This window comes from Mustela nivalis (genome assembly GCF_964662115.1).
Source record: "Mustela nivalis genome assembly, chromosome: 7".
NCBI lineage: Eukaryota > Metazoa > Chordata > Mammalia > Carnivora > Mustelidae > Mustela > Mustela nivalis.
The window spans coordinates 91800319-91814782 of NC_139026.1; the positions used below are offsets into that span (position 1 = coordinate 91800319).

A 14464-nucleotide genomic window follows, 5' to 3' on the forward strand; every position below is an offset into this window, starting at 1 on the left:
TTGTTGACACTGTTACTGTGACCCATGCGTACTTTTCAGATACCTGCAGACTGAAATTTCTGGGCTTGAGAGGATGGAGGTGGTGGGTACCAAACTAGAACCCAAAGTCAGGCTTCACTGCATTTAGTAATGCCTTGTCAGAGTGACAGGATCCTCATTTGAAAAAGCTGTTCCATTTAGCATGAGGGAACAAGCCCACCAACTTTTATTTTATTTTAAGATTTTATTTATTTGGGAGAGATAGCATGATTGGAGGGATGGGCAGAAGGAGACACAGAGAGAGAGGGACAAGCAGACATCCCCCCAACTGGGCAGGGAATTATTATGTTGGGCACCATCCCAGGATTCTGGGATCATGACCTGAGTGGAAGGAAGGTAGATGCTTGACTGACTGAGCCACCCAGGCACCCCATGCCCACCAGCTTTTAAATAAGTAAACAAACAAAACAAAAACCCCAAACTGTCTTTCAGTGGAGACTTTAAAATTAAAATGTGCAAAAAAAAAAAAAGAAAAAAGAAAAACGCACCACACATCTATTCTTTCTATTCTTAAATGCTTTGTTCATTCATCTCCAACCAGGAAAGTTCCTGCTTTATCAAAGATCCCTGCTGAGCTTTCTTTCAGCCTGGCTTTCAGCCAGGTTGAATATATTTGAAAAGGGAAAAAACAATGAGAGACCAAGGCATTTATAAAGAGTCAATCTAGGTACTAGCCAGGATTAATACCCTGGACTGAATCTGATCCTTGCTGGCTCTATCTGAGGATATGCTAGCATTTATCCCTAAATTATAGATTGTATTTTTGAATTAATAATTGTAAGTTAAAAACAGAGACTCTGGACTAACGAGTAAAAAGACAGACCAGTGCCCTAGTGATTAAAAACAAACACCTTTTTTTTTTTTTTTTAAAGATTTTACTTATTTATTTGACAGAGAGAGACATAGTGAGAGAGGGAACACAAGCAGGGCAAGTGGGAGAGGAGGAAGCAGGCTTCCTATGGAGCCGGGAGCCTGATATCCCAGGACCCTGAGATCATGACCCGAGCCAAAGGCAGACGCTTAATGACTGAGCCACCTAGGCACCCTTAAAAAAAAAATTAAAAAAAAAAAAGGTTTATTTACTTGAGAGGGACAATGTGTGGAGAGGGGCAGAGGAAGAGAATCTTCAAGCAGATTCCCTGCTGACCCATGAAATCATGATCTGAGTCAAAACCAAGAGTCTGGTGCTTAAGCAACTGAGGCCTCAGGCATATCCCCAACCCCATGCCCCCTCAAAGATCTTTGTTAGAAAATGGGGTTTCCCAGCTTCTAGGATTGAAGGAATTCCGTAGTCTTTGAGATTCCTTAGGGATTTTTAGTGTTTTAGATAGCCAATAAAACTTAAACTTTGCTCATCAGAAGACTAAAATGTTAAATTTCTTTATTTTTTGTTTGAATGTCATCAGCAAAGTTCTGATTCTCTCACCTAATTATAAATTCTGATCGGTAGTTAAATGCATAATTAAAAATAGGAAAATTATTCAATAAACACAGTTGCAAAATATTTCAAATTGAAAGATCTAGGGGATCGTAATGGATAGTGTTACTGATGAGGATAGATTGGGAAGTACTGCTTTAGAGGAGGGTGAAAGGTTGGTGCTGGTTGTAATTTTTCAGGCAAAGTAGCAGGGATAGGTGCTGCTAAATAAGAAAATAAATTTATGTTTGAAGAAAGAGTCCTTAATGGGAGTTTGGAATAAATAGCCAACATTTAGCTCTAGAAACACAGGCTAATACAAGATGAATGAAAAAACTAATAGTGATTTTTAAAAATTTATACTTTAAATTATTTCTGTGTCTTAATATGTAAATGTTATATACCTGTGTAATCCATATCGCCTGTAACAGTTATGAGTGGGTTTGAGAAATCTGTTCTCTGTGCTTTTCCTTGACTTCTAGCTAGTTTCTTTTTCCAAGAAGTCAGCAACAAACAACCCTTCACTCTCTTTCTGGTGTTGATATCTAAAATGTAAATTGTTAAGTCAGAGTTTTCAAATCATTGTTAGTATCATGTTGGCAAGGCTTTTATGAACAAATAAATGAAGAAATGAAATTTATTGAAAGAAGATCGTTGAAAAGATGGTAGAATGGCAGAATAATACTAAAGAAATTTTACCTACTAAAAGTTATGCTAAAGACTTGTCTTGCACAGAACAGTTCTAAAATTATAAAACTGCCATTCTTCTGTTATTTAAAAAAAATGTTAATGGGTGCTTGGGTGGCTCAGTGGTTTAGGCCTCCAGCTCAGTCTCAGCTCAGATCTTGATCTCAGGGTCCTGAATTCAAGCCCTGCTTTGGGCTCCACCCTGGGTGTGGAGCCTACTTAAAAAAGAGAGAACAACAGCAACAACAACAAAGCAAAAATTAAAAAAATGTCAAATGTTTAAACCCAAGGGTCATTTTTTTCTGTAAAGTTTTCTAACCTCTAGGGGCACCTAGGTGGCTCAGTGGGTTGGGCCTCTGCCATTGGCTCAGGTAATGATCCCAGGGTCCGGGGATTGAGCCCCTCATCAGGCTCTCTGCTTGGTGGGGAGCTTGCTTCCCCCTCTCTCTTTGCCTGCCTCTCTGCCTACTTGTGCTCTCTGTCTGTCAAATAAATAAATAAAATCTTAAAAAAAAAAAGTTTTCTAACCTGTGTCTGAGATTAGGTTCTTATGTTTTCTTGTAATCTCTTTTCATCCTCCTTCCCTCCTAGCGCTTAAACTGTGTTCAGGCCAGTGGTTCTCAAATTGTGGTCACAGACTACAGCATCACTTGGGAACTTGAGAAAATGTCAATTCTTAGGCCTTACCACAGTCCTGTTGAATCAGAGACTCAGCGGTGAGATGTCCTATCTATTTTAACAAGGCCTTCAAGTGATTTTAATTAAAAAAAATTTTAAATTTTAATTAAAAAAATTTTTTTTTTAAGATTTTATTTGACAGAGAGAAACACAGTGAGAGAGGGAACACAAGCAGACAGAATGGGAGAAGGAGAAGCAGGCCTCCTGCAGAGCTGGTAGCCCCATGCAGGGCTCGAACCCAGGTTCCTGGCATCACGGCCTGAGCCAAAGGCAGACGCTTAATGACTGAGCCACCCAGGCACCCCCAAGTGATTTTAATTTTTTAAAAATATTTTATTTATTTGTCAGAGAGAGAGAGAGAGAGAGCACAAGTGCCCAAGCAGAGAGAATGGCAGGCAGATGGAGAAACAGACTCCCCGCTGAGCAAGAAGCCTGATGTGACTTGATCCCAGGATCCTGGGATCATGACCTGAGTCAAAGGCAGACCTTAACTGACTAAACTACCCAGGCATCCCAGCCTTCAAGTGATTTTAATACCCACTGAAGTTTGAAAACCATTGCCTTATACTATAGTTGTCAACACTCCTCCTTTATAATGGATCAGAGCTGCTACAATTTTTAGAGACTAAAATATTGGAGGTTTTTTCCTTTTCTCATTTTATACTACAGCTGCTTGGGAAACCTGCACAAAAAGGCCATGTAGTATGGAACAACAATAGGATAAATCTGGGGAACCAATGAATTATGCTTTGGTATGTTATTTATGATATGAGTAATGAGCCCTAGTGATTTTTTCCCCATGGTTCATCATATTGTGAATGTAAAAGTGGAAATCTTAAACTTGATCATAGGGAATAACCTTCATAGCTACAAAGTCTTATTACTACTACACAAATATAGTTTAAATTGCTTTGATAGGACTTTTTGGTGAAGATCAGTGAATTTGGTTACCAATGTTTTTGAAAGGTTGATTAATTCAGTATAAATATTTAAGCCAGGTCACTGAGTTTCTTTCTTTCTTTCTTTTTTTTTTTTTGTCTTAATTATCCTTTTAAAAAAAGATTTTATTTATTTATTTGAGAGAGAGAGAGCATGAGAAGGGAGAGGTCAGAGGGAGAAGCAGATTCCCTGTTGAGCAGGAAGCCTGATGTGGGACTCGATCCCGGGACTCCAGGATCATGACCTAAGCCGAAAGCAGTTGCTTAACCAATTGAGCCACCCAGGCGCCCACAGAGGTTCTTTTTACCCTATGTCTATGTAGATTCTTCACATTTAGCAACTTTTTTTTTTTGTGTGTGTGGGCACAGGACTATAACATAGTCAAGATCATGCCTTTCCTAAAACATCTTATAGTTTATTAATAGTAAATCACAATGAAGGGATGTTAAATGGAGACATAAACTACCTGTTATGGGAATATGGGAGGAATAGTTAAGACTTTGGGGAATCTAGGCAGGCTTTGAGGCAGTAACTTTGAAACTTTGTTTTTGTTTTTGTTTTTTTTAATTAAGTATTTTCTGTAAGTTTTTGTTTGTTTGTTTGTTTTTGTTTTTGAAGCTTTGACCAAACGTTATGTCAAAGGCCAAAAAAAAAGGTAATATTTTAGTTATTATTGTGCCTTCTTCTAAGAGGCTCAAAACTTTTTTTTCTTGATCTCACCTCCCTGAGACCAGGACTTGAGTCCTGTATATCACAAAGAATTGGATGTTTAACCAACTATGTCTCCCAGGGATCCCTTAAAACTTCTTAAAGTGAATTATGAATAGATCTGGCACACGTATTTTGAATGACAACTGCCTAATTAGTGATGTTTTATCCCTTAAGACTAGGATGACAACCTAGTTTTTTGTTTTTCTCAGGATAATTATTATTATCCTTTCATGGTCAAGAGTATCCTGGTTTGAAGGAAAAATTATGTAGTCACCCCAATTAAGACTTTTTGAGGGGAAGATTCCATATCCTGAAAATATGAGTATGGAAGACATCTTTATCTTTTTGGGCCATTTTTACTTGGACACCTTTTGATTTTCATATCGTTTGGTATTAATATACAAAAGTTAATTTAAAAAATTCAAAATATATCTAAGGCCTTAGTCAGGAGATAAAAATCTTTTTTATATTATGTAAATATAAGGGAACAAGTCAGTAGCCCTCCTTTGTAAAAGTATACTAGAATGTGTTAGACACTAAAAGTATCTAGTTTTTCTCCCTTCTGTTTTCTGCTTTAATTGAAGGGGGGAAAAAAGATGATTTTAAAAGGATCTAGAAAATACTTAGGGATAAGACTTCTAAGGGCAGAAAATATCCATTTGGTTGTAACTTCTACTTTTAATTTTAAGTCTATATATACCTGAACCAGTCAGTAAACTAGCAAAAAACCAAGGTCATTAAAATTAGCTAGCTGAAAAAAAATTACAGCTAAAGTGGAACAAATTTTAGCTTGTTGTAAGTTGGGTCTTGGTTCAGTTTAAATATCAAGTATGTGAATATCTACTACATGCATAGCACCGGGCTAGTGGTATATGGTATAGCAAATATGAAGTAGCATGTGATTCCAGCTTCTCTTGGGAAGGTTTGTGAAATCCCTAGAAAGGGATTCTAATGGTTGAAGGGCAAGGGATGACATTTTTAAATGAACGGAATGAAAAAAAAAGTGTATTTACGATCGGAATAAACTGCTGCAGAATTAAAAAGGGAGATTTAGAGACAGGCTCCAAACTCAGCTTGTCATAAAAACTATAGCTTTTGTTCCGTTTTTTGTTTGTTTGTTTGTTTTTTAAAGTAGACTCCCCATCCAACGTGGGGCTTGAACTCACGACCCTGAAATCAAGAGTCACATGTTCTATTGACTGATCCAGCCAGGTGCCCCCCAAAACTGTATCTTTTTTTTTTTTTTAAAGATTTTATTTATTTATTTGTCAGAGTGAGCACAGGCAGACAGAGTGGCAGGCAGAGGCAGATGGAGAAGCAGGCTCCCATTGAGCAAGGAGCCCAATGTGGGACTCGATCCCAGGACGCTGGGATCATGACCTGCACCGAAGGCAGCGGCTTAACCAACTGAGCCACCCAGGCATCCCCCAGAACTGTATCTTTTAAGCATGGGAGATTTGTACAAAACTGTTTGAAGAAGGTTGATCTGATGGTCACATAGTACATGACTTGGAGTAGGAGAAAAATAATTGGATGAAGAACCTGATTAAGGAATAACATAGCTTACATTGATACCTGTATTTCCTCTACTAATAAGGGTAATAGGCAAATAATCCCTCTAGGCTTTTGGTTGACAAATGGGGATATGAAAACAAGGAAGAATTAAAAAAAATCCAGTGAAGCTTGTCATAGGAAAAATATTCTTTATTTAAATAAATAAAAACATTTTAAGATGCCAACAATGACTGGAGTTGTTACCTAAAACATGACAGTTAAGATTTCCCCAAAGTTTAAAAAAAGACAATTAATTTTCTGCCTGCTGGCTCTTTAATCCACAGCTTCTCCATCAGTTTTTCTGACCTATGGGTAGAAAAAGAACATTAAGGTAATGTCATTTTGTAAGTGTTTTATTGGAAGGCCTAAGCTTGATGAACATTAGTTGCATTTGAAATAGAGCTCTAGATAGCTTTTTCTCCACAGTCTGACTTAAAGCCTCTGGGACTTTCCCTGCTTTCTATTATGGGGAAGAAGGACTTAGAATAGAAAATAGACTTATTATTTATTTTTAAAAATTTTATTTATTTGAGAGAGAAAGAGCATGAGAGGGGAGAAAGTGAGAGGGAGAAGTAGACTCCCCATGGAGCTGGGAGCCCAATGTGGGACTCAGTCCCGGGACTCTGGGATCCTGACCTGAGCCACAGGCAGTTGCTCAATCGACTGAGCCACCTTGGCACCCATTAAATAGGTTTCTTTTCTTTTTCTTTTCTCTTTCTTTCTTTTTTTTTTTTTTTTAAGATTTTATTTATTTGACAGACAGAGGTCACAAGTAGGCAGAGAGGCAGACAGAAGAGAGAGCGGGAAGTAGGCTCTCCACCAAGCAGAGAGCCCGATGTGGGGCTCCATCCCAGGACCCCGAGACCATGACCTGAGCCAAAGGCAGAGGCTTAACCCACTGAGCCACCCAGGCACCCCTAAATAGCTTTATTTTCTTAAAGAATAAAAGTTTGTCTAAGAATCTTTGAAGATTTAGGGGGCACCTGGGTGGCTCAGTGGGTTAAGCCTCTGCCTTCGGCTCAGGTCATGATCTCAGGATCCTGGGATCAAGTCCCGCATCGGGCTCCCTGCTCGGCTGGGAGCCTGCTTCCCCCTCTCCCTCTGCTGCTCCCCCCACTTGTGCTCTCTCTCCTTCTCTCACTCTCTGTCAAATAAATAAATTATTTAAAAAAAAGAATCTTTGAAGATTTAGAATACATTAGTGGTATTAGTTAAAGCTATGTTAACATTGTAAAACTAGGATATTCGTTTTAAAAAGTTACTCTACCTTTTCTCCAGGACTTATAGTTGTTAGGATGTTTGCCATCCATAGACTGTTTTTTAATGTCTCTTGAGTCACTGTAGGAGATGGCCAAAAAAGAAAAGTTAGTTGGAGACCAGAACTAGAGATTTAGTCTAGATAACCATTCTATCTAGGAGATTTAAATTACTTTATCAAAAATAGCTGACATTGGGGCGCCTGGGTGGCTCAGTGGGTTAGGCCGCTGCCTTCGGCTCAGGTCATGATCTCAGGGTCCTGGGATCGAGTCCCACATCGGGCTCTCTGCTCAGCGGGGAGCCTGTTTCCCTCTCTCTCTCTCTCTGCCTGCCTCTCTGCCTACTTGTGATCTCTCTCTGTCAAATAAATAAATAAAATCTTAAAAAAATATAGTTGACATTATTAAAGGTCAGAGTAAGAATTATTTATTTTGTGCAAGCTTCTGTTTTATATAGTTCCTTTGTACTTCCTGTCCCCCTATGTATGTGGTGGGAAACTCCACTGATGGCTTCTCTAACCCTTAGATGTACCCTTCAATCTTGTTAGGTTATTTCATGTAGAGTGTAGTAATTATTTTCCCTTCAAAGTTTTAGGAATTGAAACTCTTACATAGAATTGAGAATCTTATGTAATCAAGTCCTTAATGGATTAAAGTCCGAAGAGAGTCTTATGGAGGGAAAGGAAGTACTCAGATCCCATGAATGCAGATCTTTTGAAATTCAAGACTGAAGTTTAGGCATTTGCCACGGCTATGGCCTAGTGGCCACTTCACTTTAAGAGTCAAACTTAAAGGTATTTCGCTCTCTATTCCGATAACTTCTATAAGATGATTTATCTTACCTTTCACAGACCAGCGTTTTTGGAGCAAATGTCTTAAGAACAAATGAAGGAGAATGATGTGTGTTATCTAGAAAGAAAGAGAGATGATGGAGATGTGATACCAGTACTATAGCATTTTTATATTGCTGCAGAGAAAGCCATCGGCAGTAAAGATTTGAATCTCCCATCCATAGTTGTTGCTGGGAATTAGCTGCTTTGCAAGGACTGCATTCTTATCCACTTGTCTGAGTATGGTCATATGACTGGTTTTGGCCAATGGAATGTGACTGGAAATATTTTCTTCTGGGCCAAGATGCTTAAGGGGGACCTGGACCTCTGTTCTCTTTTTGTGGCAGTTTGGGAAGCCAAGTGTGGAAGGTGACAGCCACAGGATGAAAAAAGCCTGTGTTCTCAAGGCACAATCTCCATGGGATTCTTGCTCTGGGCTTATATATAAGGAAACATCTGTTATGTTAAACCATGATATCAACACAATTTGAACTTTGTTAAAGGAACTTGCATTACCCTAGTACACATATACATCTTTATTTAATATTAATCTATCTTGTGAGGTAGGTATTATTCCTTTTATAGGTGAGGAAGAGGTATTTAAGAAGTAACTTTCCTTAAGGACTGAGCATATAGTTGAACCTCGATCTGACAGAAGAACTATTGAATTTTCTGTTTGTTATAACATGCTACATTTTAGAGAAAAGATATCACTTGAGATAGGATAAATCCAAACCTTTCAGACTACAAGTTTCAATTTATACCAATACTTTTTTTCTGTGGCAAGTGGCCAGATAGTAGTAAGATAAGATTCTTTAAACTGTTATAAGTGATCTCAGGTTTAATTAGACTTTTTTCTGGGTTGCCTCTTTAGAGACAGAGGAAATTCTCAGATTTATTTGATTGTTCTGAAGGATCTTGTGGGAGGAGTATTAAGACTTAATTTACCCAGGACTACAGTACTTAGCTACGAAGAACTTAGGATCCAAGCCTTCATTTTAAAACTGGGTTCACTGATTCACTCATGCTCACCTATGTTCCAGACATCAGGGTCAAGAATCTGATTGGCAGCATTAGAAAGTTTTTCATTTGGTTCCAAACTTGGAGAAATAACCTTTGGAAGATTAAACGGCTCTGAAATAAAACAGACCAGAAGTTACAGAAACAGAGTAGAAACTTCCTTTTGTTTTTCCTTCCTCTCATTTGGCTAAGACTTCTGTACATATGAAATATGGGGGGCAAGGGGCAATAGCACTTGATGTAACTTATCTGCCCCTCAATTTAAAAACAAAACTTACCATCATCTACAGCAGTTCTATTGACACAGTTAGCCTCATGTTCCTTGAGCCTTTTGATTGGGACCACATGGCAAGCATTATATTTGCAGTTAGCCATTTTTTTAGCTATCTTTGGATTTTTCTAAAAGAAAAAAAGCTCTTGTTAAATGCCTATTATACAATGCCTGTATTCCACCCTCCATTCCCTTCTGGAAATACTTAAGACAAACAATTTCCAACACTAAGAACTGCTAGTGCTGGGGTGCCTGGGTGGCTCAGTGGGTTAAAGCCTCTGTGGGTTAAAGCCTTCCGGCTCAGGTCATGATCTCAGGGTCCTGGGATGGAGCCCCACATCGGGCTCTCTGCTCAGCAGGGAGCCTGCTTCCTTTTCTCTCTCTGCCTGCCTCTCTGCCTACTTGTGATCTCTGTCTGTCAAATGAATAAATAAATAAAATCTTAAAAAAAAAAAAGAACTAAGTGCTACATATAGTCAGAAGCTTGTTCTTGAAATCAAATGAACAAACAAACAAAAACTTTAAATTTTATATTCTGAGCTTATTTTTCTCCCTCCACTGACTTAACATTTTTTTTTTTTTTTTAAATCAGGAAAACTTACCTTTCTACATGATGCCAGGTGGTACTGTAACCTGCTGGCTGGCATCCTGTGGTTTGGGTCATAAGGACATATTTCTAAGTCTTCTGGCTCCATGAGGCCTAAATAGTAAGAACTAAGGATTGGAAAAGAAAATATTGACATTTAAGATCAGGTAATTTTGACATAGGCCTTCTTTCTGTTCTCAGAAGAGTGAGAGAGATGTGGGTATCTTGCTATGAAAGTTTGGGATGACTAAAGCAATAGCCTCAACAGTTAGATAATAGGAGAACTTTACTTCTTACATGCCTTGGAAAACCAAAAATTAATGTTTGCACAAATATTTTAGTCTTCTAGGTTGTTTTGAATAGAATCCTTTGCCCTCAAAGAGAGTATTATACAGGCAGGGCTCCTTGGAAAGCTCAGAGTACTGGGGTATGATGAAGTTTAACACGATCAACTTGAGTGTTGAGAAAGCAAGCCTGGGGCAGCTGGTTCTTTTACTGTTCAGCACTGCTCCCTCACATCTCTTTGCCAAATCTATCTAAATTAAGCTCTTTGTTAGGCAAGGATGCTACTTGTCAGATCAGCGTAGCCACTTTGGGGGAGCGGGGCTTGGAAGAATGAATAGTACCATGTTCAAGTTCAGGCTACTTTATAATTATCTGAGAATGCCAGTCTGAAATCTCTAAAGTTGTAGGTATTAACATATGAAGACTCTTAGAAGAAAACTAAGAATATACCATCTCGAATCTGCCACATTTCACTGCCAATAGGAGGCCTACTTTCCCTTATGGCTAGCTGTCTTTAGCTATCCAGCAGACATTCACTTCAAGGACTCCCAAGTTTCCAGGCAACAGCTACAGCTGAGATTTCTGCAAAGCAGGGACAGACTAGTCTGATGGGGGAGGGAGATCAAGGCAGACTGGCAGAAGCAGTAAGGATAGAAAAGTGCCTGGAAGAGCCCATTTCAATTCTGCTTTGTATCATGCCTAGGGCATAGACAAAGGGCACAGAGATAGACTGTTAAATGTCAGATTTTCCTGAGGGCATTTAGATGATTAAGTCTAGGGATTTAGACTCAGTACCTTTCAGGAACGCAAGCCAGGGTGGCCCTTTAAAGCTTACACTGCATATTAATGATAATATTAGAGCCATGAACACTTACTGTAAAGTAAATTGGCTTTCTGGGAAATAAAGGTTGCAGTATAATCCAATATTGTGTAGTTATCTTTAGATTCTTAAAGATAGTGGAAGAAGAGCTTTAATCCTGATACCTAACTATTGATAGCTGAATATCTCATGTTGGGAGGCCAAGATTATAAGGGAGGCCAATTTGGTTTAATACATGTTGGATTTGCAAGAGGATTCCAGTCTCGATGCTACCTTGACAGTTAAACCGAGTCTAAACGCTCTTGAGTCTTACCTTATTCTCGAAGCAGTGACTCTCAAGAATCTGAAGGGAACTGTCTGAATCTGAAGAGGCAAACAGTCCTTCTGGAGGTCAAAACAAGGCAAACAGGTGAAGTTTGGGGAGAAGGAAAACAGAGTGAATACCTTTGTCAAGTGATGTGAATCAACTTTCTGTTCAAGCTACTCAACTCCTCTTCTCCCACCATATGGTCGATGGTTTCTCAGAGGTTTGGAAGTTTTTGATGTCATAGTTAAGTCTTGAAGAAGTGGTTTTCAATCTTGGTTGTGCAAGAGAATCAGAGTAGTTTTAAAGTGACAGAGCTGCCAGAACTCTTGGACCAGAATCTTCACAAATGGAGTGGCTAACTGTGGCTTTAAAAGAGTTCCACAGGGGATTCTGATTTGTAGCCAGGGTTACCAGGCTGTGCTCTGGGGTAACTAAGCTGTCCGCAGGAGGGTTCTTCCAGTTTCCAGGGGGAGCTGCTGCATAGCTTTTCCAGTGAAGTTTCTCTCAGGACTACCAGTTGGAATGATTGGTCCCATCTTTAAACCTGGCCTTTTTTTGGGGCGCCTGGGTGGCTCAGTGGGTTAAAGCCTCTGCTTTCGGCTTGGGTCATGATCCCAGGGTCCTGGGATCGGGTCCTGGGATCGAGCCCTACGTCAGGCTCTCTGCTCAGCAGGGAGCCTGCTTCCCCCCACCCCCCACCTGCCTGCCTTTCTGTCTACTTGTGAGCTCTCTCTGTCAAATAAATAAATTCTTAAAAAAAAACAAAAACAAAAACAAACCTGGCCTTTTTCTTTATGGGGTGCCAAGTAGAATTTCACAGAAAGTACATAAGCTCACTATATCTTAAAAATCCCTAAGTTTTACTTTCTTTCTGGCCTTCTTAATCCAGTGTACAAGGTCTTGAGCCAAATGTTTACAAACACCACCATATCATATAACTAACCACTTCTACGGGTCTATGAGGGATGACCACTGTTTTATAGATCAGGAAACCAACTCAGTGGTGATAGATATCCTAAAGTTACAAAGCTAGTGCATGTTTGGTTGATTTAATTAATATTTTTGAGGTAATACATGTAAAGCCCTTAAAGTACCTGGTACATAGTAAAGAATGAGGTTATCACTTCACATGTAGTAACTTCTTTAATACACAAAATATCTACATGTGATATGAATGATTCTTAATATCCTCTTCACTTGGCAGGCAGGGAGACTGAAGCTGCTCAGTGATAGAGTTGAGATGTGGACTCAAGCTTTCTGGCTCCAGACCTGGGGTCTCTGCCTGTAAGTCATAAGGCTTAGGCCACTGGACTCAACAATATTCAAGCCCAAAATTCTGTCTGATGCCAAAATGTAGGCTTTTCTCCAAGTACAAGTGATTTCCAGGCTCCAGCAATCTTAGAGTTAGCTGAAGTGGCAGGGTAATAGGAAACAGGCATATAAAGGTGGGACCTGATTTAGATGTGAAATACACTATAGAGACCAAGTTGAAGTTTAGCAAGGGCTCAACTTAGGACTCTTTGAGCCAGCTTCAGAAGATTGACTAGGATTTGGGTCAGCAAGAGGGAAAACATACATAAGTGTGAAAGGTAGAAATGAACATGGCACATGCACAGTAGACTACTGGGTTGGTCCTTGCTAGGTTGGGAAGTATACAGTAGGGAACAGGAGAAAACTAGATCAACTTTGTAAGGAGACTCTTCAACATATTTTCAAGAGGGTAAGGCATACTAGTGAAAAAGATCCAGTAGAACTATACTAACCTGTAAGAAGGCTGCTGCTGTCCTAGGGCTGAGCTTCCTATGCTTTGGTATCCCACAGCCTGCTCTTAATCTCCCCCATCAAGGTGAAAGACCAATAGAAATCCTGCAAATGACTCTAGTAGATCCTGGGTTTCTTTGATAGCAGCAGGTGATTCAAAGCTTCTGGGGGTCAGTAGTACCTTATGCCTGGTCTCTAGCCTTCTAGGGACTCTAACCAGTCAATAAAGTGAAAGGCAGATTCTATTTTCTAAGTGTAAAGTTTCCATTAGAGATGTTTGAAATTTCATGTGTTAAGCACTGCTGTCTTTTTGCTTCTTTAAAAAATATATTTTTGGGGCAGCTGGGTGGCTCAGTGGGTTAAGCCTCTGCCTTCAGCTCAGGTCATGATCCCAGGGAACTGGGATCGAGCCCCACATCGGGCTCTCTGCTCAGCAGGGAGACTGCTTCCCCATCTTTCTCTCTCTGCCTGCCTCTCTGCCTACTTGTTATCTCTGACTGTCAAATAAATAAATAAAATCTTAAAAAAAAAAAAAGTATATTTTCTTGGGAACAAACATATTAAGTTTATGTATTTAAGTTTATTTAGGTTTCTGTATATAATAATACTAATCAGCTCTCCCCCATCCCTCCACCCCAGGATTTACTGGGACAATGTAAGAGCCCGGGATATGGCAAATGAGAGTGATTGAAAAGCGGAAAAAGTATTAGAAAGGAAGAAGACATGATGACAACTCCATATAGAATTTTTCTGAAGACCTTCTGCTTTTTGCCTTGAAAGAAACTTGAAAGTGAGTCTATTTTCTTGAGTTAGGGAGTTAAGGCCCGGTTGGAATGGCAAGAATATTTTAGTGTTAAAATTCATTCAGTCTCCTAACATTTAAAGTCTGCTATTAAAATCCCCTTGTTAATCTCAGTTAATTTGGTTCTTCATGGGGCCTATTTCCCAAGTTAGTCTTAATAATTTAACAAATAAATCAGCATATTTACTGAGTGGTTACTGGCTCCAGGAGGTAAGTGTTTCTCAGCATGTTTCTGATAGAACATTTGTCTCAAAACTTTCCAGGGTACTTACAAATGCAGATTTCTAGGCCCCACTGCAAACCTCCCAATTCTGAATCTCAGAGGATAGGGATTGATCTCAGTTTCTTAAGCACCTTTAAGAAGGTCAGGCACTGGGACGCCTGGGTGGCTCAGTTGGTTAAGCAGCTGCCTTCGGTGCAGGTCATGATCCCAGCGTCCTGGGATCGAGTCCCACATCGGGCTCCTTGCTCCGCAGGGAGCCTGCTTCTCCCTCTGACTCT

General features: G+C 39.5%; 1 protein-coding gene across 3 annotated transcripts; it reads right to left on the reverse strand.

Moving 5' to 3' along the window:
* Positions 1-6162: 6162 nt before the first annotated feature.
* LOC309869840 (gametocyte-specific factor 1-like) lies at positions 6163-11627 on the reverse strand. Of its 3 annotated transcripts, XM_082741611.1 has the most exons (8): positions 11538-11610; positions 11407-11456; positions 10005-10116; positions 9410-9530; positions 9144-9245; positions 8124-8190; positions 7293-7363; positions 6163-6331 (listed from the first exon to the last, which is right to left on the reverse strand). In XM_082741611.1, the coding sequence occupies exons 3-8, from the start codon at positions 10095-10097 to the stop codon at positions 6318-6320; spliced, it is 468 nt and encodes a 155-aa protein (XP_082597737.1). In that variant the 5' UTR covers positions 10098-10116; positions 11407-11456; positions 11538-11610; the 3' UTR covers positions 6163-6317. The 3 variants fall into 3 exon arrangements, with proteins under 3 accessions (XP_082597737.1, XP_082597738.1, XP_082597736.1); XM_082741612.1 differs by lacking the exon at positions 11407-11456 and having other exon boundaries at positions 11538-11627; XM_082741610.1 differs by lacking the exon at positions 11538-11610 and having other exon boundaries at positions 11407-11488.
* Positions 11628-14464: the final 2837 nt, after the last annotated feature.

Coding starts and splice junctions, on each gene's coding strand:
- LOC309869840 (XM_082741612.1), bottom strand. CDS start 10,097: ATGGAGCCAGAAGACTTAGAAATATGTCCTTATGACCCAAACCACAGG. Junction 9,531..10,004: donor ACCTGGCATCATGTAGAAAG/GTAAGTTTTCCT, acceptor TTTTTCTTTTAG/AAAAATCCAAAGATAGCTAA. Junction 8,191..9,143: donor CCCTGATGTCTGGAACATAG/GTGAGCATGAGT, acceptor CTTTCTTTCTAG/ATAACACACATCATTCTCCT.